This window comes from Physella acuta, unplaced genomic scaffold (genome assembly GCF_028476545.2).
Source record: "Physella acuta isolate Inbredline_101_S28 unplaced genomic scaffold, ASM2847654v3 ptg000081l, whole genome shotgun sequence".
Taxonomy (NCBI): Eukaryota; Metazoa; Mollusca; class Gastropoda; family Physidae; genus Physella; species Physella acuta.
This window is the reverse complement of record NW_026731601.1, coordinates 179,605-207,039: the sequence shown is the minus strand read 5'-3', so window position 1 is coordinate 207,039 and position 27,435 is coordinate 179,605. Positions and strand designations below refer to the sequence as shown.

The window sequence follows — 27,435 nt, the reverse complement described above, 5'->3', positions numbered from 1 at the left end:
TGTAAATTATCTTACAGATCTAGTACTTTTACTTAGTGTGAAGATCAAAATTAGATTATTATTAAAAACCATGATGCTTGTACAGTTTGTATATACTATATATGTTACAAATATTCACCACTATATTTATAAATTTTACAATTCTAAACAAGTAAATCTAAATATTTGTGACTATTTTGTGATTTTATTTCTGTGATTTATTTAAATTTTTTTATTTAAATTTTTCCATTTTGACTTTTTTCTGTGCCTTTTTCCTGAGACTTTTTTCCGTTCATTGACTGGCGGCTGTCATACCCCCCCCCCCGACCACCACACACCCACGCACCTTTGTATAGATGGCCTAGTCATCAGTACCACTGCCGTCCCCTCCACCCCAAATACCCTTTTTGAGTGTACCGTTATTTATGAACCACTCATTAAGTCTAGTCTAAGGGGAAAAATCTTAAAGTTACAATTAATAATATTAGTTTAGAATCTATCACAATCTAGGCCTAGTCCACGTCGATTATCTTTTTTTTAGAAAGCGAATAAAATTTTATATGAAAGGTCATTTCCGCTTAAATAATGGCGCGAGTACATAATGTCAATAATCATTTCGTAGTCCTTTTCACTCATATTGTTTAGTAAACAGTAGTAGAATCTAGATTTGGAAAGTTATGTAGAAAATTACAATATTACAGAACGTTATGATAGATAGATCTAGATTCTAGATCTAATTTTAAAAAAATAAGATGAGCTTACCTGATCTTGGTTTAGTAGACGAATGTTCTAAAAAAAGGTGCTTTTCTTACTTCTACTTTTTACCCTTTTGCGGCCTTTTACCAAAAATAATGTTTTCATCAGATGCAACTAAGCTCATTACTTTAGCAGTCATCTTGTTTCAGGTTGTTTTTTTTGTAAAATTATAGTTAGAGATTCACGGGAAACCACTCTAGTTTACAGATGGCAGATGCAAATCTTGCTCGCAAACACTGCTGTGTTTAAAGTTAATTTCTGGTCTACTATAATATTATAATTAATATTGATACTAGATCTAGATAGGGCCTATATTAATATATTTTCATTATTTAAATATTTAGCCATTGTTTTTGGATTATTATTCAGTTAGCTATTGTATTTGACACAAATATAATATCCCAATCAATATACTAACAATGGATGCAACTTTCTTTCACATTACAAGCCTCTGCCGATTTTACGCACCTAAAATGATATAGATCTATTACCAAAAGTGCTTCCCATTCTCCCTCCCCTCACTTTTTCTTTTCTGTGCCAGAAAAAAATAACCTCCGTTTGAGGAGTCATAGTCAGTGCACTTAAAAACTTTCAACATAGGTCGTATACAATACAATCATTTTAAACTGGGAGCCTGCACTTAAAAACTTTCAACATAGGTCGTATACAATAAAATCATTTTAAACTGGGAGCCTGCACTTAAAAACTTTCAACATAGGTCGTATACAATAAAATCATTTTAAACTGGGAGCCTGCACTTAAAAACTTTCAACATAGGTCGTATACAATACAATCATTTTAAACTGGGAGCCTGCACTTAAAAACTTTCAACATAGGTCGTATACAATAAAATCATTTTAAACTGGGAGCCTGCACTTAAAAACTTTCAACATAGGTCGTATACAATAAAATCATTTTAAACTGGGAGCCTGCACTTAAAAACTTTCAACATAGGTCGTATACAATACAATCATTTTAAACTGGGAGCCTGCACTTAAAAACTTTCAACATAGGTCGTATACAATAAAATCATTTTAAACTGGGAGCCTGCACTTAAAAACTTTCAACATAGGTCGTATACAATAAAATCATTTTAAACTGGGAGCCTGCACTTAAAAACTTTCAACATAGGTCGTATACAATAAAATCATTTTAAACTGGGAGCCTGCACTTAAAAACTTTCAACATAGGTCGTATACAATAAAATCATTTTAAACTGGGAGCCGTCTCATTTTTAGTCATAAATTCTACATCATGACAAGAAAGTGCGCGACCTTAATATCATACTGCCTTGTTCTTCAGAGGGAAAAAAAGTATCCCCACATGAAGCAGCGTCATTCAAGGTCAATACCTCGTTGAATTTTTCGCTCAGTTTCATTGAGTTTATAGCCCTTCCCCACTGCATACTGCATTTCTTTATAAAAATTTACTAACTGGGTAGGGGTCAAAAGAATAATGTTTGATTCAAGAGGAGGAGCGGGTGGTATTGAAACTACAAATTGCCAGGCAGTAATTTGCGAGAAGGGCGCAAAAACATCTGTCACTTCTATCATAAATATGCCCAGCGACCTTTTCCTTTGGGCTAGCAGTCTGTTATCAGCAAATGTAGTCCTTTAAGTTTCTCATTAGGCCAGAGTTTTAAATTAAGATGTGATAAGAATGAATTCTTTAATTGAAGCTGAAACTCTTGTTTGAGTCAGGACCCTGACAGATGTAAGTTGTATTCTGGAGTTTGCCAAGTTGGAAGCTTCCGACCTAAAACCGGCTGTACAATGTTTATATTTCTCGGATCACCTTGAAAATGATTGTGTCAAACTGTTGGAGATGGAAGAGCCAGTCATCGCTGCATTGCAAGCAGGAAAACGGTGAATCCTTTGATTTTCATTGTCTTTTTGTCAGGGATTTCTGATTTTGACACATTAAAGTTTTTTAAAAAACAAATTAGGCCTAATTTATTTTAGGTTTAAACGCCCCATATATTTTAGATTAAACATCAAAGTTCTGGTAAAAAAAATTATGGTCAAATATGTTAAGGTTGAAGGTGAAAATATTTTTATGGTCAAATATTTTAGGGTTGAAATTCGCGGGGATCCTGCAGATAGTGCAGTGCTTGTTACAGATACATTGACCTTTGACCTAAGGGAAGCAGAAACATCAAACTCACTGCTCTTGTTGCCAGATCTTTCAATGGGGCCAGATTTGCCTGAGCTTGCAGAAAACCAAATCATTAACAGACAGGTAAGGCTCTTCAGTCAACTAGTTCCATCAAATCTTTATCTAATTGTAAACAATTTTACACTCATTTCCCCGCATAATTGGACTGAATATGTTTGCTGAACTATGAATGATCTTTTCCAAGTGTTGAATAAAACTGAAATTTTTGTCTGTGATAAAACAGGTAACCTCAGTCATACATAATTACTACGAACTTCGTCCCATCAAACCAAGACTTAAAAAACTGCGCAGATTGCTTGAACAGAACCCGTACAGAGGGAGAGAGTGTGAAGGGGATGAACTGGACACTGGACAAAAAGTTGGTTCATTTTCATTGGTCTCTCACTCAGCTCATGTGATACACTGGGTTTCCATGGTAACTCAGGTCATGTGATGCACTGGGTTTCCATGGTAACTCAGGTCACACGATGCACTGGGTTTCCATGGTAACTCAGCTCATGTGATACACTGGGTTTCCATGGTAGCTCAGGTCATGTGATGCACTGGGTTTCCATGGTAACTCAGGTCATGTGATGCACTGGGTTTCCATGGTAACTCAGCTCATGTGATACACTGGGTTTCCATGGTAGCTCAGGTCATGTGATGCACTGGGTTTCCATATTCCATGGTAACTCAGGTCATGTGATGCACTGGGTTTCCATGGTAACTCAGCTCATGTGATACACTGGGTTTCCATGGTAACTCAAGATAATGAGGTGGCTTAAAGTTTGACTCTACTGTAGGCTTTAGACGGGTGATGACAGCTTTGGTCCTGGGTTTCTAAGGGTTCACTTATATCAGACACCAGCAGGATCATTGCCTCGTCCAGACACTGTGGCTGATTATTTGCACGCTGTCATTACTTTTCTTTTATCCTTATGTTTTCTGATTGCCTGCCCTCTATTTTCCCAGTACACTTTTGAAGAACTCCAGGCCAGCATCCAAGCCAGCGATACTGAAATTAAACTTGGATTAGTGGCCATGAATGCTTGTCTTATTCAAGGTAAGGGGATATAACTCTATTGTACCATTCTTGCAGAAGTTTCAAACTATTGAAACACTTTTGTTGTCTCAGGATTCTGAACACTTGTTGACTATTGAAACAATTTTTTTGTCCCAGGATTCTGTAGACGTTGACTATTAAAACAATTTTGTTTCATGATTCTGGAGAATTGTTGACTATAGAAACAAATTTTTCCCCCCAGGATTCTGAAGACTTGTTGACTATAGAAACAATTTTTTTGGTCTCAGGATTCTGGAGACTGGTTGAGTTTGAGTACATGGCCACGGTGCTGTACCACGTGATCCAGCTGTGTGGGGAGAGAGACTGGCTGGACGAGGGCATCAACATGGACGAATGTTGTCACGTTCTGGCTGATCTGTTTCCCAGGTTGGGCAGGTTCTTGTGTGGGATGTGTGGGTCAGCTGGTGTGTGGGTGGGTCAGCTGGTGTGTGGGTGGGTCAGCTGGTGTGTGTGTGGGTCAGCTGGTGTGTGGGTGGGGCAGCTGATGTGTGGGTGGGTCAACTGATGTGTGGGTGGGTCAGCTGGTGTGTGGGTGGGTCAGCTGGTGTGTGGGTGGGTCAGCTGGTGTGTGTGTGGGTCAGCTGGTGGGTGGGTGGGTCAGCTGGTGTGTGGGTGGGTCAGCTGGTGTGTGTGTGGGTCAGCTGGTGTGTGGGTGGGTCAGCTGGTGTGTGTGTGGGTCAGCTGGTGTGTGGGTGGGGCAGCTGATGTGTGGGTGGGGCAGCTGATGTGTGGGTGGGTCAGCTGGTGTGTGGGTGGGTCAGCTGGTGTGTGGGTGGGTCAGCTGGTGGGTGGGTGGGTCAGCTGGTGTGTGGGTGGGTCGGTGGGTGGGTGGGTCAGCTGGTGTGTGGGTGGGGCAGCTGATGTGTGGGTGGGTCAACTGGTGTGTGGGTGGGTCAGCTGATGTGTGGGTGGGTGGGTCAGCTGATGTGTGGGTGGGTCAGCTGGTGTGTGGGTGGGTCAGCTGGTGGGTGGGTGGGTCAGCTGGTGTGTGGGTGGTTGATGTGTGGGTGGGGCAGCTGATGTGTGGGTGGGTCAGCTGGTGTGTGGGTGGTTGATGTGTGGGTGGGGCAGCTGATGTGTGGGTGGGTCAGCTGGTGTGTGGGTGGTTGATGTGTGGGTGGGGCAGCTGATGTGTGGGTGGGGCAGCTGATGTGTGGGTGGGTCAGCTGGTGTGTGGGTGGGTCAGCTGGTGGGTGGGTGGGTCAGCTGGTGTGTGGGTGGGTCAGCTGGTGTGTGGGTGGGTCAGCTGGTGTGTGGGTGGGTCAGCTGGTGTGTGGGTGGGTCAGCTGGTGTGTGTGTGGGTCAGCTGATGTGTGGGTGGGTCAGCTGATGTGTGGGTGGGTCAGCTGGTGTGTGGGTGGGTCAGCTGGTGGGTGGGTGGGTCAGCTGGTGTGTGGGTGGTTGATGTGTGGGTGGGGCAGCTGATGTGTGGGTGGGTCAGCTGGTGTGTGGGTGGTTGATGTGTGGGTGGGTCAGCTGGTGTGTGGGTGGGTCAGCTGGTGTGTGGGTGGGTCAGCTGATGTGTGGGTGGGTCAGCTGGTGGGTGGGTGGGTCAGCTGGTGGGTGGGTGGGTCAGCTGGTGTGTGGGTGGGTCAGCTGATGTGTGGGTCAGCTGGTGGGTGGGTGGGTCAGCTGATGTGTGGGTGGGTCAGCTGATGTGTGGGTGGGTCAGCTGGTGTGTGGGTGGGTCAGCTGGTGTGTGGGTGGGTCAGCTGGTGGGTGGGTGGGTCAGCTGATGTGTGGGTGGGTCAGCTGGTGGGTGGGTGGGTCAGCTGGTGTGTGGGTGGTTGATGTGTGGATGGGGCAGCTGATGTGTGGGTGGGTCAGCTGGTGTGTGGGTGGTTGATGTGTGGGTGGGGCAGCTGATGTGTGGGTGGGTCAGCTGGTGTGTGGGTGGTTGATGTGTGGGTGGGGCAGCTGGCGTGTGGGTGGGTCAGCTGGTGTATGGGTGGGTCAGCTGGTGTGTGGGTGGGTCAGCTGGTGTGTGGGTGGGTCAGCTGGTGTGTGGGTGGGGCAGCTGATGTGTGGGTGGGTCAGCTGGTGTGTGTGTGGGTCAGCTGGTGTGTGGGTGGTTGATGTGTGGGTGGGTCAGCTGGTGTGTGGGTGGTTGATGTGTGGGTGGGTCAGCTGGTGTGTGGGTAGTTGATGTGTGGGTGGGTCAGCTGGTGTGTGGGTAGTTGATGTGTGGGTGGGTCAGCTGGTGTGTGGGTGGTTGATGTGTGGGTGGGTCAGCTGGTGTGTGGGTGGTTGATGTGTGGGTGGGTCAGCTGGTGTGTGGGTGGTTGATGTGTGGGTGGGTCAGCTGGTGTGTGGGTGGTTGATGTGTGGGTGGGTCAGCTGGTGTGTGGGTGGTTGATGTGTGGGTGGGTCAGCTGGTGTGTGGGTAGTTGATGTGTGGGTGGGTCAGCTGGTGTGTGGGTGGGTCAGCTGGTGTGTGGGTGGGTCAGCTGGTGTGTGGGTGGGTCAGCTGGTGGGTGGGTCAGCTGGTGTGTGGGTGTGTGGGTCAGCTGGTGGGTGGGTGGGTCAACTGATGTGTGGGTGGGTCAGCTGATGTGTGGGTGGGTCAACTGGTGTGTGGGTGGGTCAGCTGATGTGTGGGTGGGTCAGCTGGTGTGTGGGTGGGTCAGTTGGTGTGTGGGTGGGTCAGCTGGTGTGTGGGTGGGTCAGCTGATGTGTGGGTGGGTCAGCTGGTGTGTGGGTGGGTCAGTTGGTGGGTGGGGCAGCTGGTGTGTGGGTGGGTCAGCTGGTGTGTGGGTGGGTCAGTTGGTGGGTGGGTTAGTTGGTGGGTGGGTGGGTCAGCTGGTGTGTGTGTGGGTCAGCTGGTGTGTGGGTGGGTCAGCTGATGTGTGGGTGGGTTAGCTGGTGGGTGGGTGGGTCAGCTGGTGTGTGGGTGGGTCAGCTGGTGGGTGGGTGGGTCAGCTGGTGTGTGGGTGGGTCAGCTGATGTGTGGGTCAGCTGGTGGGTGGGTGGGGCAGCTGATGTGTGGGTGGGTCAGCTGATGTGTGGGTGGGGCAGCTGATGTGTGGGTGGGTCAGCTGGTGTGTGGGTGGGTCAGTTGGTGGGTGGGTTAGTTGGTGGGTGGGTGGGTCAGCTGGTGTGTGTGTGGGTCAGCTGGTGTGTGGGTGGGTCAGCTGATGTGTGGGTGGGTCAGCTGGTGTGTGGGTGGGTCAGTTGGTGGGTGGGTTAGTTGGTGGGTGGGTGGGTCAGCTGGTGTGTGTGTGGGTCAGCTGGTGTGTGGGTGGGTCAGCTGATGTGTGGGTGGGTTAGCTGGTGGGTGGGTGGGTCAGCTGGTGTGTGGGTGGGTCAGCTGGTGGGTGGGTGGGTCAGCTGGTGTGTGGGTGGGTCAGCTGATGTGTGGGTCAGCTGGTGGGTGGGTGGGGCAGCTGATGTGTGGGTGGGTCAGCTGATGTGTGGGTGGGGCAGCTGATGTGTGGGTGGGTCAGCTGGTGTGTGGGTGGGTTAGCTGGTGTGTGGGTGGGGCAGCTGATGTGTGGGTGGGTCAACTGATGTGTGGGTCAGCTGGTGGGTGGGTGGGTCAACTGGTGTGTGGGTGGGTCAACTGATGTGTGGGTCAGCTGGTGGGTGGGTGGGTCAACTGATGTGTGGGTCAGCTGGTGGGTGGGTGGGTCAACTGGTGTGTGGGTGGGTCAACTGATGTGTGGGTCAGCTGGTGGGTGGGTGGGTCAGCTGGTGGGTGGGTGGGTCAGCTGGTGTGTGGGTGGGGCAGCTGATGTGTGGGTGGGTCAGCTGGTGTGTGGGTGGGTCAGCTGATGTGTGGGTGGTTAATGTGTACCTTCCTATACCTAAGCTGAAGTTTCCATTTTGGAGAGGTGAACACATCCCATATACATAAAAAATACCTTTTTGTATGATGTGATAGATTGTCTGATGAACTATCTACAGGGAGGTGATAGAACATCTTGTGGTCAGCTATTCTAAGGACGGAATGGACACTGAGAGAACACGTGGGTCACAACTTTTATTTAGACAGGAAAATTTTCCCCGTGAAACTAGAGGGGGGAAATATTATGTTATATTATCTGCTAGAAAAATAATTTCTTTTGAATTGAGGTTAATGATGACATTCATTAGCTTGATAACACTGGCTTACCCTCAGTGTTTTTCATCAATTACCAACCTTGGTATTTGTCATGGGTATAATACACCCATATCATCACCCATATCATCACCCATATCATCACCCATATCATCGTTATCTTTTCCTGTTTGTGCCTCAGACACATGGGGCAGATGAAGTAGAGTTCATCTGCTTCAGAGACCTTGGCGTATGAAGGGATAGTGTGGTCAACACTATGCCCAGCCGTCTTTGTTTCCCTAATGTGAGTTAGGTACCCATCAGAGCTGGGTGGACTCAGGGTCATTCTACTGACTTATACCCGTATTTAAACTCAAAACTCTCTGGTAAGTAGTCCAGCTCTCTACCACTAGGCCACCATGCTGTCCTGTAATACATCCATGGCTACAGGACATCCCCCCTCCTCCCGTATTTCCCCCTGAGCAATTTACCCCCCCCCCCCCCCCCCCCCTGTCAATTACCTTAAGAAAAAGACCAAAACCTATGCATTCACCTCAGCCTGAAACTTAACACAAAACCAACTCTTGACATTGGTGTAAGCCTAACCTTGACCATAACACTAACCTTAGCCCTAACTCTAACCCTACCTATACCTTAAGCTATGTTGGGGGGGGGGGTGTAATGTCCAACTGTTAGAGGGGTAATTACTCCGGGGTGGGGGGGGGATGCTGTGTTCCCTACACCCATATAGTGTAAAACACCGCTATACTTTTTTATACTACAGCAAAATTGTTAAAATTTTGATGCCTTTAAAAACAAATCTCTAAAATTAACCCATGTGTGAATTTGAATGACTAAAAATGCAGATTGGAAGTTTTTCATGTTGTAACTTGTCAGTGGGGCAGCTACAATAACAAAAGGTAGATTTTGTGCCCTCAGGAGTTGAGTGGTTCAAGATTTATTACAAGCTTTTATTTAACTCACTTCCTCGACAGTCTGTCGTCAGTCTAGATCGAAACGCTGGAGTGAAAATTCGGTCACTTCTACTTGACCGATACGATTCACATTTGACACGTGGGTCAAGACATGAAGACAATGCAATCTGAAATTAAATTTGACTTAATTGGATGCCTAATTAATTTTTTATGAATTAATTAAAATTTGAACCAAATTAGTAGGCATGTCTATCCAACCACACCACACGCGTCATCACGTTCAATAGCTGCGCCATCAAGTTCAGTAGGCGCGCCATCACGTTCAGTGGTTTTTAGTCATGTAACTCTATTGTAAATAAAACATGTAAAGTACTGAAAGTTTTTTTCATAAAAAACGTTTTAATAACAAGCTTTTATGTACTAATGCACTAAAAAGTAGAAAATAAATTATAGACTACTATTTAAATAACTATAAAGAAAAGCGTGGGTCTCTTCCTAAACATTAGTGAAGGTATCCAATAGATACTAAAGTGATCCACGCTTTTCTTTATAGTAATTTAAATAGTAGTCTATAATTTATTTTCTACTTTTTAGTGCATTATTACATAAAAGCTTGTTATTAAAACATTTTTTATGAAAAAAATGTTCTTCTATCTTTAGTCCCCAGCTGTTTCCCACCTATATCATGTTTTATGGCATTAATCTGACATTTGTTCATTACAGGAAATATTTATCACCTATGTGAGGACAAAGTTTGCAAACATTTTGCTGAGCTGTGTCTCAGGAACTCTGGGAAGGTAACCCCTGTTTTACTGTTTTGGGGAGGTAACTCCTGTTTACTGTTTTGGTGGAGGTAACTCCTGTTTTACTGTTTTGGGGGAGGTAACTCCTGTGTTACTAGTGTACTGTCTTGATTTGTAATTTTTTAACCTCCATCTATTGTTTCTCTCCAGTTTAATCTGTCAGATTTCTTGTTTCTCTCCAGTTTAATTTGTCAGATTTCTTGTTTCTCTCCAGTTTAATCTGTCAGATTTCTTGTTTCTCTCCAGTTTAATCTGTCAGATTTCCTGAAGGCGTGGCAAGAGAGTGTTCCAGAAGGATTTAAAACATCGCTGACACAGATAGAGGTACCTCAACTTTAACTCAACCTTTACCTCAACCTTTACCTCAACTTTTACCTCAACTTTTACCTCAACCTTTACCTCAACTTTTACCTCAACCTTATTAACCTCAACCTTGTGTGCTAGAGTGGCCATCTGTAGTTTACTTCTTGTAGTGTACTGCTGATTTTCTAATTTTACGGAGTTTGTTTTGTAACTTGATAATGAGCCTGTTACAGTTAAGATCAGATGAAGCTACTTAACTGCCAGTAGCAAATGTTCTTGCTAGTTTTACATTGAGAGGTGGGGGGGGGGGGGGGGGTCACAGGGATATCAGTATTAAGTATACTCAGTAAAGGGTATTATAGTATAATTCTTTTAACTAATTAGCAAGCTAATCTAATTACACAGTTTATATCAACATAACCAGTAAAATATGAGTTACTATAAATTAGAAGGAAGAAAACATGAATGAACAAAGTTTACATGATTTGCGTAATTCTTTAATTAAAAAACTCCTAGGGTCCCATAAAAACTCCTAGGGTCCCATAAAAAACTCCTAGGGTCCCATAAAAAACTCCTAGGGTCCCACAAAAAACTCATAGGGTCCCACAAAAAACTCCTAGGGTCCCATAAAAAACTCCTAGGGTTCTAGGGTCCCATAAAAAACTCATAGTGTCCCATAAAAAACTCCTAGGGTCCCATAAAAAACTCCTAGGGTCCCACAAGAAACTCCTAGGGTCCCATAAAAAACTCCTAGGGTCCCATAAAAAACTCCTAGGGTCCCATAAAAAACTCCTAGGGTCCCATAAAAAACTCCTAGGGTTCTAGGGTCCCATAAAAAACTCATAGTGTCCCATAAAAAACTCCTAGGGTCCCATAAAAAACTCCTAGGGTCCCACAAAAAACTCCTAGGGTCCCATAAAAAAATCCTAGGGTCCCATAAAAAAAACTCTTAGGGTCCCATAAAAAACTCCTAGGGTTCTAGGGTCCCATAAAAAACTCATAGTGTCCCATAAAAAAACTCCTAGGGTCCCACAAAAAACTCCTAGGGTCCCACAAAAAACTCCTAGGGTCCCATAAAAAACTCCTAGGGTCCCATAAAAAAACTCCTAGGGTCCCATAAAAAACTCCTAGGGTCCCATAAAAAACTCCTAGGGTCCCATAAAAAACTCCTAGGGTCCCATAAAAAACTCCTAGGGTTCTAGGGTCCCATAAAAAACTCATAGTGTCCCATAAAAAACTCATAGTGTCCCATAAAAAACTCCTAGGGTCCCACAAAAAACTCCTAGGGTCCCACAAAAAACTCCTTGGGTCCCATAAAAAACTCCTAGGGTCCCATAAAAAACTCCTAGGGTCCCATAAAAAACTCCTAGGGTCCCATAAAAAACTCCTAGGGTCCCATAAAAAACTCCTAGGGTTCTAGGGTCCCATAAAAAACTCATAGTGTCCCATAAAAAACTCATAGTGTCCCATAAAAAACTCATAGGGTCCCATAAAAAACTCCTAGGGTCCCACAAAAAACTCCTAGGGTCCCACAAAAAACTCCTAGGGTCCCACAAAAAACTCCTAGGGTCCCATAAAAAACTCCTAGGGTCCCATAAAAAACTCCTAGGGTCCCATAAAAAACTCCTAGGGTCCCATAAAAAACTCCTAGGGTCCCACAAAAAACTCCTAGGGTCCCACAAAAAACTCCTAGGGTCCCACAAAAAACTCCTAGGGTCCCATAAAAAACTCCTAGGGTCCCATAAAAAACTCCTAGGGTCCCATAAAAAACTCCTAGGGTCCAATAAAAAACTCCTAGGGTCCCATAAAAAACTCCTTGGGTCCCATAAAAAACTCCTAGGGTCCCACAATTCCTGACCCTGTTGTTCTTACAATGTTGTAGGGGATGGCCTTGGTGGACAGAGAGGTGCGGCCAGAGGTCATCTGGTACTTTAGTGTGGATAACTTGCCTGAAGAGGTCAGTGAGAGGTCAGTCCAGTAAGGTTTAGCGCCCAGGGTCTAGTGGGCAGTTTGTGAGGTTGGCTGTGAGGGTCTAGTGGGCAGTTTGTGTGGTTGGCTGTGAGGGTCTAGTGGGCAGTTTGTGAGGGTCTAGTTGGCAGTTTGTGTGGTTGGATGTAAGAAGATTTCAGATTTTTGTCTGATTTGTTCTTACATTTGATGTATGTTAATACATGTGGCAAGGTGTGATGTATGTTAATACATGTGAAATATGTTGTGATGTGTGACATATTTTGTTATGTCACAGATTTGAATTACTGTTTGAAGAAAAAAAGAAATGGTCACTTGCTGAGATTACGCCATACGTCCAGTGAGTTTTTATATGTCATCTTACATAGTGTTCTACATTTTCAGATCAGTTGCAACACACATATAATTATATACAAACACACACACATATATGTTGAATGTGTTCACAGAACTTCATGTCAAATGTATACATATCTCCTAGTTACTACAACATCAATTCATGATTTCTGATCAGAAAACTGATATTTTTTAATGTGCTATAAAAAGCTGATTTTTCTTTGTAGTCAGATATTGATGAGAAAATATCTCGAATCACTTTCCCACACTTTCAGAGACCTGACGGATGATAAAACATTGACTTTCCCACACTTTCAGAGACCTGACGGATGATAAAACATTGACTTTCCCACACTTTCAGAGACCTGACGGATGATAAAACATTGACTTTCCCACACTTTCAGAGACCTGACGGATGATAAAACATTGACTTTCCCACACTTTCAGAGACCTGACGGATGATAAAACATTGACTTTCCCACACTTTCAGAGACCTGACGGATGATAAAACATTGACTTTCCCACACTTTCAGAGACCTGACGGATGATAAAACATTGACTTTCCCACACTTTCAGAGACCTGACGGATGATAAAACATTGACTTTCCCACACTTTCAGAGACCTGACGGATGATAAAACATTGACTTTCCCACACTTTCAGAGACCTGACGGATGATAAAACATTGACTTTCCCACACTTTCAGAGACCTGACGGATGATAAAACAATTGACTTTCCCACACTTTCAGAGACCTGACGGATGATAAAACATTGACTTTCCTACACTTTCAGAGACCTGACGGATGATAAAACATTGACTTTCCCACACTTTCAAAGACCTGACGGATGATAAAACATTGACTTTCCCACACTTTCAGAGACCTGACGGATGATAAAACATTGACTTTCCCACACTTTCAGAGACCTGACGGATGATAAAACATTGACTTTCCCACACTTTCAGAGACCTGACGGATGATAAAACATTGACTTTCCCACACTTTCAGAGACCTGACGGATGATAAAACATTGACTTTCCCACACTTTCAGAGACCTGACGGATGATAAAACATTGACTTTCCCACACTTTCAGAGACCTGACGGATGATAAAACATTGACTTTCCCACACTTTCAGAGACCTGACGAATGATAAAACATTGACTTTCCCACACTTTCAGAGACCTGACGGATGATAAAACATTGACTTTCCCACACTTTCAGAGACCTGACGGATGATAAAACATTGACTTTCCCACACTTTCAGAGACCTGACGGATGATAAAACATTGACTTTCCCACACTTTCAGAGACCTGACGGATGATAAAACATTGACTTTCCCACACTTTCAGAGACCTGACGGATGATAAAACATTGACTTTCCCACACTTTCAGAGACCTGACGGATGATAAAACATTGACTTTCCCACACTTTCAGAGACCTGACGGATGATAAAACATTGACTTTCCCACACTTTCAGAGACCTGACGGATGATAAAACTGACGTCGGTGCCTTGCTGACCAAATTTGCCAGAGCTTCTCTGCACAATGGCATCAAAATGTTTAGCTCAAGGAAAACAAGCTAGCTAAGCTCCAGAAAAACTAGCAGCTAAGCTCCAGAAAAACTAGCAGCTAAGCTCCAGAAAAACTAGCAGCTAGCTAAGCTCTAGAAAAACTAGCAGCTAGCTAAGCTCCAGAAAAACTAGAAGCTAGCTAAGCTCCAGAAAAACTAGAAGCTAGCTAAGCTCGTAAAGGTGAAAGTAATGAATTTGTTTTACTCATTGCCTGTGTACACATTAGACTGCAGCTAGAACTAGAAGTTTCTTTGGCTGACTGTGCTAGAATCATGAGGGATGTTTTCAGCTGTTTACATCATTATATCATTGGAAGTTTGAAGAATAAAAAACTGAAATCTTTTAAATTATTAAAACTTTAAAATTTTCAACAACTTCTCAAGGGAAATAGATTTGAAAGAGTTGTATGCTGGGGTGGGTGAAGTTTGAGTGGGGCCCTGTTGTATATTGGGGTGGATGAAGTTTTTTGTGGGGCCCTGTTGTATATTGGGGTGGGTGAAGTTTGAGTGGGGCCCTATACATAGGAGTTTATTATTTAAATGTATGTAGATACTGCCTATATATAAATTTATATGTATATAATTTAAATAACACTGTTATTTAAAAATAATTTAATCATAGCAATAATAAATCCTTGTTTGCGGGGCGTAATTTCAATATTTTGAGGTGCAACTGGAAAGGTTGGGTGAGATGGCTGTACTGACTGCAAGTATTTAGAGAATCAACAGAGCTAGAAAACATTTGAAATTGAAATGGCTGCAATAGGACTGCGTAATGTAGCTATCTTAGTATTTATTAGTATGACTCTGGGTTGGAAATCTACACAAACTTGTGATCGATAGAGTCCAAATCTCTGAGTAAATTAAGATCAGAGTTTCTTCCAGGCATCTCTTTGGGGGGGGGGGGGGGGGGGGGGGGGGGGGCTTTGCCTGCCGCCCCCCTCAAAGAAAGTCTACTCCCCCCCCCCCCCAAAGAGATAGAATTTATATAATAAACATTCACTTTTACTATTGCCACAAATTTTATAAAAATATCTCAATAAATAAAAAAGTTATGCGATTTTTAAAAAATTAAAATTTGGTAAAAAACTGATTTTCAAAAAGAGCCATTTTTGAGAACCCATATTTTCTAAACTAGATAACATAGAAGTGTAGAAATTGGTAAAGTTACTGCAAAGTTTGTAATATATATGCCCAATTTTTTTCAGTCATCTAAAATGAGTCTTTCTAAGGTAAAAAAATAATTGAAAATGACAAAAATGCGTTTTGGTCACTTTTATTTTCATACAAACAAAAAAAAAATTCTAATTTTTTTTAATTTTTTTTTGCTTTGGACATAGAATAACTCTAAAACTATTGTGTTGGTAACATTAACAGGAAGAATGTGTTCATTATTTTCAAAAATCACATGAGTTAAAATATTATTTTCAAAAAATGCCACAGTTATCTAGGAGAAACAGAATCAAAATTTAGTGGAGTAATGTAATGTAATCTAATAAAGACATGATGCCTACAAGTGATGCAGCAGTTGATGCTACATTCAAACCTATCGGGTTGATAACTGCTTTGGGGGAACAGTTTTTAAAACGACAACTCCACATCTTTGTATGTCTTGTTTCCCTCAACCTTGATCTTGTGGAGCATCAAAAGTGATATGTTTTGGGAACTGTAGGGGGGGGGGGGGGCTCTTGGCCTTCTTCCCTTCCCTTGTAAGGAAAGTTCTGGATAAGCCACCATAAATGTCTCCAGCTATGGAATAAATAATTTATTTAGTGATTAATAAAATATAATTAAACTTACTACTAGCCTATTGTGCAGGCCTACTATTCGTCCTATGACTGTAGCTGGAAACATGAAAAAGCCTGAAAACACCTTTTTGTTAAAAGTAATTTATACTTGATAGTATATTTTTAATATTAATTCTATTGAATGAAATATTCGTTGCTTGTGCCACAATGGTTGAGATATCCAATGATGAAGGTGCCATACTGTGGTTCTCAACATCCTATAGGACAACTTAACTGTCCTTCATTGTTACTATATGCATATAAAATAAATAAATAATGAGAAATACTACTAGTACTGCTTACACTTACAACTAATATAACATTTAAAACTAAGTCACAACATGTACAAAATAATAATAAGCACCACCATCTAAAAATTGATCTGGTACATTTTATTAAGGAGACTGGCGCAGACCATTTCACATTATTCAGCAGGGGAATCAGAATCAGAGTGCACAACAGAAAATTAAAAAAAAATAATCACATTAGTCCTTAAAATTTAGTGTCTTTTGTTTTAAATAAATTGATAAAAATGTATAGTTATTATAATTATAAATTTCTTTTGTGTTTCATTAATATTTTATAAGTATTTAACCTTCGTTCCCTGTAAATAATTGAGTTCGTCCACATAGAAACCAGGATTGTCTGGTGGCCATTTTGAATTTGTCGATTCATAATTTTGACGTGATAGTCCAGATAAACTGTAGTAATACGACCCTATCATTGATCCCAGTCGATAGATTTTAAAGAATTAGTAAACACTAGCATCTAATAGTTAAGTGTATCCATATTTCAAGTCCCTAGAATGTCCTGAATTAAATAGCTTCACGTCTAAACACACCCTGTGTACAAGCGTAGTTCACACGCCAAAACCGTGGACTAGTAGCGTTCAAATTTACATTAATAACGTGTACTAATTAAACCAAACTGACATTCAAACTTAAAATTCAAGTATTAAAATGGAAATGAAATTTTAAAAATGATACTTACAACTTGTTTGAAGGCTCTAGCAAGGGTAAAATCCGTTTAGCATCATCGGTCGTCAAGCTTTAAAACCTTTCGGCGAGCAACTCACCCGGGGCTAAAAGTTGACTCGAGGGTTACATGCTTATTGAGGGCACGGCTTCGCGACCGTAAATCAGAAATACTTGAATTTACAACACAAAGTAGTTATAAAAGTGAGCTTTACATCGGTGTAAAAATTGAAACAGAATTAGTTTGTTTTCGTGTATATATTGGCATTTAAATTTTAAAAACTGATTTATTAAAATGAATTAAGCTAGTTATTTTTTCAATTTATACATTAAACGATAGACTAGAATTCGCTCTTTAAAAGGACATTAAGATTATGCTTCTACGATGCTTCGTCGCGAAGCCGCAACCAAATGAAACAGTGTGGGGTCGATCGGTACGCGCAAAACGGTGACATTTGTTGACGTAACTGATACTTTTCAAACAAATATAAAACACATTCAAACATGTGTTACAGATATAAAGATACCAGATTACGTCAGATAAAGACTTAAACTTTATTGACATATAATTTTTATTCTTATAGGACAACTAGAAGTAGTGAAATTTTTTTTTTGAAAACCGCAAAAACTGACCATAAAAGCACTTTTTCGCCAGTTTGGACTACCTACTCCAACTGTCCCCATGTGTATCCGATCTTCTTGGTGTCTTCTTTCAGGTCATGTCTCCAGGTCTTTCTTGGTCTGCCTCTCCCGCTTTGTGGATTCCAGGTGAGGGCCTGTCTTGTTATGCTCGATACAGGCTTCCTGAGTGTGTGGCCAATCCATTTTCTCTGGAGGATCTCCACTTCAACTGGCAGTTGATTTGTCCGTTAATCTAGATGATATGAATGTAATGTATGGGTCATCTCGTTTGTTGGTCATATAGTCACGTGCCACAGGTTGGCGCCTCACTTGCTAACATCTTCAGACGTCGCTATCTGGTGGCACATGTCGATGACGAGTCTGGCGCGGTGCAGCTTCATCACGTGACGTGGTGTCGTCTGCACCAACCACCTGGTACTGCGCAGGTCCTGTCGGCTGCTGGAGCTGGTGTGGACGCCCGGCCTGAAGCTGGCGGTCAGCTGGGGCTGCCACAGCTCGTACAGGTAGCGGATGACGTCAGTCGACGTCGCCTGCACGTCGGTCAGGGGCGTGTCCCGGTACAGAGCGGCCACTTCCTGTTTGCGCGCGAGAATCCGCCGCTCCTCCATCTGCCGCAACTGTTTGCTACGTGAGTCAGCAGTTGGCGGTCTAGCGGCAGACGTGGGCCGGCTTGTGCTCGACTTGCTGACGTCCTGGCCGTGTGACGTCATCAGGCTGGACAAGGACGAGTTTTTCCTCCGGAGTACTCGACCGTCCAGACGAGGTTTGTAATCTTCTTGTGTACTTGTGGCTTCATGGCTCCCAGCTAGCACGGAAAAGTTGTGCACGGCCCGCAGCTTGTGCAGAATGGTGGGCAGAGATTTGCTGTGGTCGCTTGGCGCCACGGCTAGACGGGACATTTCCCACAAGCGCGGGTTGTTTTTATACTGCTAGGCTTCAACTACCCACTGTCACTTGTGCGGAAACATGACTTAGTACTAAAAATAGAGCAGAACACACATTAAAAGCTTGAAAATCTGTGGTTATTGCGGTCATCCCAACCTATTCTAAACGACGTGTGAGTCTTGTAAATCCTAATTAGGCGCAAATCTTACAGCTTGTCCTAATTAGGCGCAGATCTTACAGCGTGGATTTTTTAACTGGCCAAGTTTTTGTAGTGGTGAGACCGTGACGTCACGACACACCTCTGCTTTCCTGCTAGGGGGGTGGAGCTGAGCAAAAGTTTCACGTGGGCCTGTGGCTGAAAAGACAAATAAAATTTTAGCGAAACAAAGTAGGTACCTACTTAAGCTATTAATAGAACAAGGATAAACACCTTTACAATAAATACTAGCGTTGCTGCGATCTAGTTTATATCATTCCATTACCAATCGTGTATTTTTAGACGTTTGGCCCCCGTAATAGTGAGAACTTTCGGCAACGGGTGTCATGGACGTCGCTCTCGTGAGTCACCAGTCCCACAACAGCAGGGTACCAATGTGGGTCACCACTACAGCAGGGTACCAATGTGGGTCACCACTACAGCAGGTACCAATGTGGGTCACCACTACAGCAGGGTACCAATGTGGGTCACCACTACAGCAGGTACCAATGTGGGTCACCAGTCCCACAACAGCAGGGTACCAGTGTGGGTGACCACTACAGCAGGGTACCAATGTGGGTCACCACTACAGCAGGTACCAATGTGGGTCACCACTACAGCAGGGTACCAATGGGGGTCACCACTACAGCAGGGTACCAATGTGGGTGACCACTACAGCAGGTACCAATGTGGGTCACCACTACAGCAGGTACCAATGTGGGTCACCACTACAGCAGGGTACCAATGTGTGTCACCACAACAGCAGGGTACCAATGTGGGTGACCACTACATCAGGTACCAATGTAGGTTTAGTCATCGAATGCATTAGCCCGCCGTGTCCCTAGTGTATGGCGCCCTCTAAAAGGAGTATGTGCGCTAGCGTTTATGTGGGGGGGGGGGGCGGCTCCAGGGCACCCGACAGTTTGACCGTTGACTCGAGTAGTACACCTGACCCCCTGTGTGCATGACGCCCAATCAGCTGACCCCATTTGCTCGGGTCGCCAATAGGAAAATCTGGGCGCTCTTCTGCCGGCAGACTGTAGGCAACGATTATAGTAGCCCGCTGCATCCATAGTGTATGGCGCTATTTAAAACACAAGTAGGCGTCATAATGCTCAAGGTGGTCCTAGAGGAGCAGCGGGGCATACGGCCTACATGGAGCCGACGGTCGCGCCTTGTGTGGTTTCGATCATTGAATCAAAACAGTTGGTCACAAGGAGAGATTTCAGCAACGCACTTTTATTTTTTAGATCAAGGATCCTCATTTAAAGAATTATTTTTTGCTATTTACAATTACATATATTTTAATATCTGCACGCGATTAAAAAAAGAATGTGCCTTGAGAGAGTCCCACCCATTAGATGCCAGTAACCGTGTTATCCCCCTTTTGGTGCTGAAATTACAGGGACTCTTCTAATTAATTTTAATGATCAATTTAACATCGAATTAGATTAAAAGGATATATTTTTGCGTTGTCGTCGGAAACTGCTGTCTGTAGTAAACGTACTCGCTGTTCAGTTGTGGGTCAAAACTGTCACACAATATGCCACCTGTGAGGTTTTTTCCGCTGTACTCGCCACACTGTGGGCTCCACCCGTCCTCCCCGCCCCCTGCCCACCCGTCCTCCCCGCCCCCTGCCCACCCGTCCTCCCCGCCCCCTGCGATACCACGTCGCCCCATGGCTGACCATAAGTGTCCGATGTTTGTCACCGGCTCCTCTACTGAATTGACCGGCTCCTCTACTGAATTGACCGGCTCCTCTACTAAATTGACCGGCACCTCTACTAAATTGACCGGTACCTCTACTAAATTGACCGGCACCTCTACTGAATTGACCGGCTCCTCTACTAAATTGACCGGCACCTCTACTAAATTGACCGGCACCTCTACTGAATTGACCGGCTCCTCTACTAAATTGACCGGCACCTCTACTAAATTGACCGGCACCTCTACTAAATTGACCGGCACCTCTACTGAATTGACCGGCTCCTCTACTGAATTGACCGGCTCCTCTACTGAATTGACCGGCTCCTCTACTGAATTGACCGGCTCCTCTACTAAATTGACCGGCTCCTCTACTGAATTGACCGGCTCCTCTACTGAATTGACCGGCTCCTCTACTAAATTGACCGGCTCCTCTACTGAATTGACCGGCTCCTCTACTAAATTGACCGGCTCCTCTACTCATAGAGTTTTGTCAATGCCAACATATCGACGTATGGCTGTGACGTGAGGTAGAGACCTGTATTTGAGACTTTGGTCTCAAATCTTTATCGATCCATCATGGGGGGGGGGGGGGGCCTGCATTTCTTCATTGCCTCAACGGTTAGTTTAATAGCTCTACTCTGATGTAAATCTGGGCGACCAATTGGCTGCCCTCATTACAACACACACCCACAAACCACCCGCATTACAACACACACCCACAAACCACCCGCATTACAACACACACCCACAAACCACCCGCATTACAACACACACCCACAAACCACCCTCATTACAACACACACCCACAAACCACCCGCATTACAACACACACCCACAAACCACCCGCATTACAACACACACCCAACTAAGAAGAGCTGAGGAACGTGTAAATACAACTTAACTGTTCACAAACTTGTCTTTAACGGACTGCCTTCTTTTCCATTCTTATAATTAAGTTCAGTGTATTTTTTTTTAACATCCAATTTTTTCGAACTTACATTTACAACACATTTTTCTAACTTCTCTTTTGCTAAGGAAATGGACTTTATTTTTAGACCATGACGTCACTGTGGCTAGCAGTCCTGTGACGTCATTTTGTCTGGTGCTTGTCTCCTCTCCTTGCTTACGTCACATCTGATTCACTAAACACCACTCATATCCCAACTCGGATGTAGTGGGGGGGGGGGGGGGTTCTGTCTACACGAGACACTGTCTACACGAGACACTGTCTACACGAGACACTGTCTACACGAGACACTTGGTTCTGTCTACACGAGACACTTGGTTCTGTCTACACGAGACACTGTCTACACAAGACACTGTCTACACAAGACACTGTCTACACGAGACACTTGGTTCTGTCTACACGAGACACTGTCTACACAAGACACTGTCTACACAAGACACTGTCTACAAGAGACACTTGGTTCTGTCTACACGAGACACTGTCTACACGAGACACTTGGTTCTGTCTACACGAGACACTGTCTACACGAGACACTTGGTTCTGTCTACACGAGACACTGTCTACACGAGACACTTGGTTCTGTCTACACGAGACACTTGGTTTTGTCTACACGAGACACTGTCTACACGAGACACTGTCTACACAAGACACTGTCTACACGAGACACTTGGTTTTGTCTACACGAGACACTTGGTTTTGTCTACACGAGACACTGTCTACACGAGACACTGTCTACACAAGACACTGTCTACACGAGACACTTGGTTCTGTCTACACGAGACACTTGGTTCTGTCTACACGAGACACTGTCTACACGAGACACTTGGTTTTGTCTACACGAGACACTTGGTTCTGTCTACACAAGACACTGTCTACACAAGACACTGTCTACACAAGACACTGTCTACACAAGACACTGTCTACACGAGACACTGTCTACACGAGACACTGTCTACACAAGACACTGTCTACACGAGACACTTGGTTCTGTCTACACGAGACACTTGGTTTTGTCTACACGAGACACTGTCTACACGAGACACTTGGTTCTGTCTACACGAGACACTTGGTTCTGTCTACACAAGACACTGTCTACACAAGACACTGTCTACGCGAGACACTTGGTTTTGTCTACACGAGACACTGTCTACACGAGACACTGTCTACACGAGACACTGTCTACACGAGACACATGGTTCTGTCTACCGGAGTGCAAACAATTTTACAAATGGTTTGCAGAGTACAATGTGTAGCAAGTTATTTTAATCACCCTTTAATTAGTTTAATTATGTCTCTAGGGGCCTAATTATTGTAACTTTGTTTTGAGTCACGTGACTCAGCTGACAGACGTGTGACACACTCTCAGACACACGCTCATGCTTGCCTTGTGGGTTATTTTTTCACTAATAACAAACACGTTGCTTATATTGTTGACCTTTGACCGATATAAGCCATTCCTTGCATATAGCCTACACGTCTTTAAAGTATTGTATAAAAAGAACGCTCTTAAAATCAAATTCCGTATCATTACAAAAATATTCCTATACTATTTTAAAACGTTTTTCTTAACTCAGCTTCGCGTTTGTTTGTTTGTTTGGATGTTTGTTGTTAAAATTGACATCGAAAATTAGCCCACTTCTGATTGCTCTAGAGACCTGAAATTTGGCATGCATGCTACTTTCGCCTAACAATTTCAGATGCAATCATAAAAACTAGCAATTAGTGACCGTAATTAGCTTAATTTAATTACGCCCCAAGGACCATAAAATTGAGGACATGATTTCTAAAGATACCGACAAGACTGCAGTCCTATTGACACAGTTACTTCGGCCCCAATCGATGTGAGCGCGCTGGCCGTGATCGTATAGTGGTTAGTACTTCGCGTTGTGGCCGCGACAACCCAGGTTCGAATCCTGGTCGCTCAAGATTTTTAGTCCGTGTATTTATAAACACTTTTTTAAAAACCACGTTTTTCATGTGTAGCAACGGACTAAAAAGGAGAAAATAAAATACTTAAAAAAAACTTTTTAAAAAACCACGCCAGCAACGTAAATTACACCCTTTCTCTGTTTAAAGCGTATCGGTCGCTCAAGATTTTTTTAGTCCGTGTATTTAAAAACACTTAGTCAAGTCATACTTAATCAAGTGATTAGATAAAGTAGAAAATAAACTATATAAAAAACTTTTTAAAAACCACGTTTTTCATGTGTAGCAACGGACTAAAAAGGAGAAAATAAAATACTTAAAAAAAACTTTTAAAAAAACCACGTTTTTCTTGTGGACTAAAAAGTAGAAAATAACTATTTACATACATTTGATGACAAAAAACGTGGGTCGGGCAGATGGGTCGGGAAATTTGATGGTGAACGTACCCACGTTTTTTGTCATCAAATGTATGTAAATAGTTATTTTCTACTTTTTAGTCCACAAGAAAAACGTGGTTTTTTTAAAAGTTTTTTTTAAGTATTTTATTAGTTACTCTCCTTCCAAAAATCACAACGTTATTTCCCTGAAATTTTGGACCCGTCTATTTGTTTCACGCAGTGGCCTACTGAGCAGTAGCGTATGCAGGGGGAGCGGCCGCTCCCCCTCTGGCAATTTTCAGCAAAGTGGCGCCTTTTTGGAAATTTTTTAAACTCAAAGTTTTAAACAATGATATTTGTTAAAAAAATATTTTTGGTCGGCACATCTATGTAAATCACAAGATTTCTTTTAATTAAGAATTATTGTACTAGTCTACGTTTACAACACGTATTAACAGCTGCATCAGTTTGCCATTCTAAAAATAACCATTACGATGAATTGCAATGTTTAAAAAACCTCTACGAGTAGTACCACTTGGCAAGAGGGGTGTTAAGTTTAAGGCAACTGCATAATGTATTTGCTTACGAATAATTGAATTAGAAAATGTTATACATAAAACTTCACACATAATTACTTTATATATATATATATATATATATATATATAGTTTGAATCGTGTGATGAATTTATTTTAAAATTACAAAACAGAAACCGCTGTGAAACGGGGAAATTTTGACAAGGTCAACAACGTCGTCACGATGAAGTAGTAGTATTCTTACAGTTTGGGCGATAGTGATTACGATTACAAATTATATGAAACAGTTACAACCCCCCTCCCAATGGACCCTTCTGTAAAAAAAAATATTGTCATAATACCACTGCTACTTATTTAAATCTATTTCTGTAATATATATTTGTGTAATATATATGTATGTTTAGAACAGTCATCTAAAAACTGACGCTATGTTCACGCTGAGTTGGTTATCCCCCCCCCCCCCACACACACCTCACCACCACAATTGTGTAGAGCGACATTAATGTCACACCTAGGTATACACTGGGTTGGATAATTGACCTAAAGTTGAACCCACCCACCCCGAACTGATCTGTTAAGTACATGTAGAAAAACGCGTAATGATGTAACAAAGTACCATGCCGCCAGAAAATTAGCTTTTTAACCGTAAAACTCTGTGAATATTGTTTTTGCAATTATCAGTAAAAAGGTGTGTGATCAATACAGTGTTCTAACCCATACCTATCACTATGTTAAAAAATGATCTCTAAAGAACACAAAAAAGCAGTAGTTAATTAAAAATATATGATCTGAACTAAAGGACCGATATTTAGTTAAATGTAGGCTGTTACTTTGAATGTTTTTCTATTATATCGAAAACTCTGATTTTAAAAACTTTCATTATGCTGTAATACTTTAGCATTTATGATGACGATATATTAAATTCTGATCATAGACAAAAACATGTTGTAAACACGAATAGTGTTAAACCATTTCATTATATTCTAAAGTAATTATTTATTTGTTTTGACATTTATAATTAAATGTGTAGATATATACATATTTATATTAAGAGAGTGATTCTTTCCCCTATTTCACTAGTCTTAAATAATTTCCCAGAAATTATTATATGAGAATTTTTTTTTTACAAGAATTACAAAACAGATTGTGTTTCGTTCATTGTTTCTGGTTGTAGTGTGTATCTATATATATATTTTTTAGCGCAATTTCCATACGGACAATTGCGATTATTAATTCGTTATTTCTGGATGGATGGATGAATGTGTGTCCGCAGCTTTAAGTCGTATCTCCTCCTCAATGAAGAAATATCAAGGACTAGTTCCAAAAGCAAATATGTTAAGCAAGTTCCGAGGATGATTGTGGGCCATAAAAATTCCCGGAATTCCTTCCTGGATTTCCCGGAAAAGCCAAAAAACCTCGAAAAAATGCAGTTTTTGGCCCATATCTCGGCAACCAGACCACTTAGGGACTTGAAACATTTACCAATCGATTCCTGCCATAATTTAGAACAATATTGCCGAAGAAAGTTTTCAAAAATATCCTTTCGTTCGGTCACAAAAAAATAATTAAGGAAATTGCGCTTAAATTGTCACTAGACTTTTTATTAACTTGTTTGTTTAGATTGATACAATTGTTGTTTTGTCGGCCTACACTGTGTGTTTTTTCTTATTTCTTCAGAGTGCTACATTCAATTTATTTTACATCATAGCGAAGTAATGACATACAGCTAGTAATTATTTATATATATATATATATATATATATATATATATATATATATATATATATATATATATATATATATATATATATATATATAATACACGTATTGTGAACGTGTTAAAAATTCTGCGCCTTTTTTTTGCTCTTTTCGCTCCCCCTACAACGAAAACCTGGATACGCCTCTGCTACTAAGTCTTTAAGATATTGAGCTAATTACTTGGACAAGCATGGAGGAAATGTATAAAGGACACACAGATCGTCTAGGTACACACACAGACACACAAACACACAAACACAGAGGCAGTCCCAAAGATATAAAAGACTTATTTTTGTACCATTTCTTCTTATCAGAGCTCGCGTGTTGATAAGAAATTAAACGAAAAAATTGCCCTGAAATGTAAACAAATTTATCAGCACAAAACCTTATCTCAAACCGCCTGACAAGAAATTAATGTGACAGACTGAGATTTAAACCAAATTAGAACATCAATATTTCACTACATCAATATTTCACTACATCAATATTTTACTATATCAATATTTCACTACTTCAATATTTCACTACATCAATATTTTACTACTTCAATATTCCACTACATCAATATTTCACTACATCAATATTTTACTATATCAATATTTCACTACATCAATATTCCACTACATCAATATTTCACTACTTCAATATTTCACTACTTCAATATTTCACTACATCATTATTTCACTACTTCAATATTTCACTACATCAATATTTCACTACTTCAATATCTCACTACTTCAATATTTCACTACATCAACATTCCACTACATCAATATTCCACTACATCAATATTTCACTACATCAATATTTCACTACATCAATATTCCACTACACCAATATTCCACTACATCAATATTCCACTACATCAATATTTCACTTCTTCAATATTTCACTACATCAATATTTCACTACTTTAATATTTGTCTTAAAAAAAAAAGCTTAGTGCTGTGCCTGATACTACTTACCTCTGTGCCATAAAAAAACAGCCTAATTGTGTGCCATTGTTTTAGCTGAACGTGTCAGCCCCATGATTCCACCTGGTCTTATATCTGCCCCACTGTGCGTCCGACTGTCGGCTGCTCCAGGAAACAGCTCAGTGGACCGTCAGACGGCGTCAAACAGCTGGGGGGGGGGGGGGGAGGTGACTATTGATTGATTTTTTTATCGATAATGTCGACTCGCACCCCGTTAATAAAGACAAAAATAGTTTGTTCAGAGGGGAGGGGGGGGGGGGGCTACATAGACTCTTATCCCCGGTATATGAAGACACAAAAATAGTTTGTTCAGTTTGTTTAATGATAATTTTAAAAAAAAAACATTTTAAAAACCTATATAGCATGAAGCTTTTAAATGCACTGAAAATAAGAAAATAAAACAAAGAAGCTCTATTTAATAAAAGTTTTGGTCGTAAAATATGTGAGAGATCTCATGAGTGTCCAAAGGTTGTTTTTATTAAAAAAGAGCAACCTTATTTTATTGTCTTATTTCTATTGCATTAAAAAGTGTGTTGTTCTAAAGGTGTTTTACTTGTTTTATTTTAAAAGTGTGTTGTTCTAAAGGTGTTTTACTTGTTTTATTTAAAAAGTGTGTTGTTCTAAAGGTTTTTACTTGTTTGATTCTCCACTTTTTAGTGATTCGTTCTAAACGAAGATGACACCAGATACGCGACTAAAATGTGTGTTAAGGCCCGATTACTAGTTGGGAATCTCATTAAAAAAACAGTTGTCTGCCCCTTGTTGTTAGTCAACGTTCA

The 27,435-nt window shown here is 41.9% G+C and overlaps 2 protein-coding genes across 3 annotated transcripts; one reads left to right on the top strand and one right to left on the bottom strand.

Annotated features, from left to right (window-relative positions):
* Positions 1-588: 588 nt before the first annotated feature.
* Positions 589-14,268, top strand: LOC131957298 (sister chromatid cohesion protein DCC1). Its single transcript, XM_059322028.1, has 12 exons — positions 589-778; positions 2,436-2,600; positions 2,808-2,973; positions 3,134-3,268; positions 3,862-3,952; positions 4,201-4,339; positions 7,877-7,938; positions 9,668-9,741; positions 9,994-10,071; positions 11,933-12,018; positions 12,296-12,358; positions 13,835-14,268. The coding sequence occupies exons 1-12, from the start codon at positions 732-734 to the stop codon at positions 13,938-13,940; spliced, it is 1,212 nt and encodes a 403-aa protein (XP_059178011.1). The 5' UTR covers positions 589-731; the 3' UTR covers positions 13,941-14,268.
* Positions 14,269-15,573: 1,305 nt separating this feature from the next.
* LOC131957687 (uncharacterized) lies at positions 15,574-26,752 on the bottom strand. Of its 2 annotated transcripts, XR_009389124.1 has the most exons (3): positions 26,648-26,752; positions 16,705-18,570; positions 15,574-15,676 (listed from the first exon to the last, which is right to left on the bottom strand). XR_009389124.1 is itself a non-coding variant. In XM_059322438.1 (2 exons), the coding sequence occupies exon 2, from the start codon at positions 18,227-18,229 to the stop codon at positions 17,636-17,638; it is 594 nt and encodes a 197-aa protein (XP_059178421.1). In that variant the 5' UTR covers positions 18,230-18,570; positions 26,648-26,752; the 3' UTR covers positions 16,687-17,635. The 2 variants fall into 2 exon arrangements, 1 of the variants encoding a protein (XP_059178421.1); XM_059322438.1 differs by lacking the exon at positions 15,574-15,676 and having other exon boundaries at positions 16,687-18,570.
* Between the last annotated feature and the right edge of the window lie 683 nt (positions 26,753-27,435).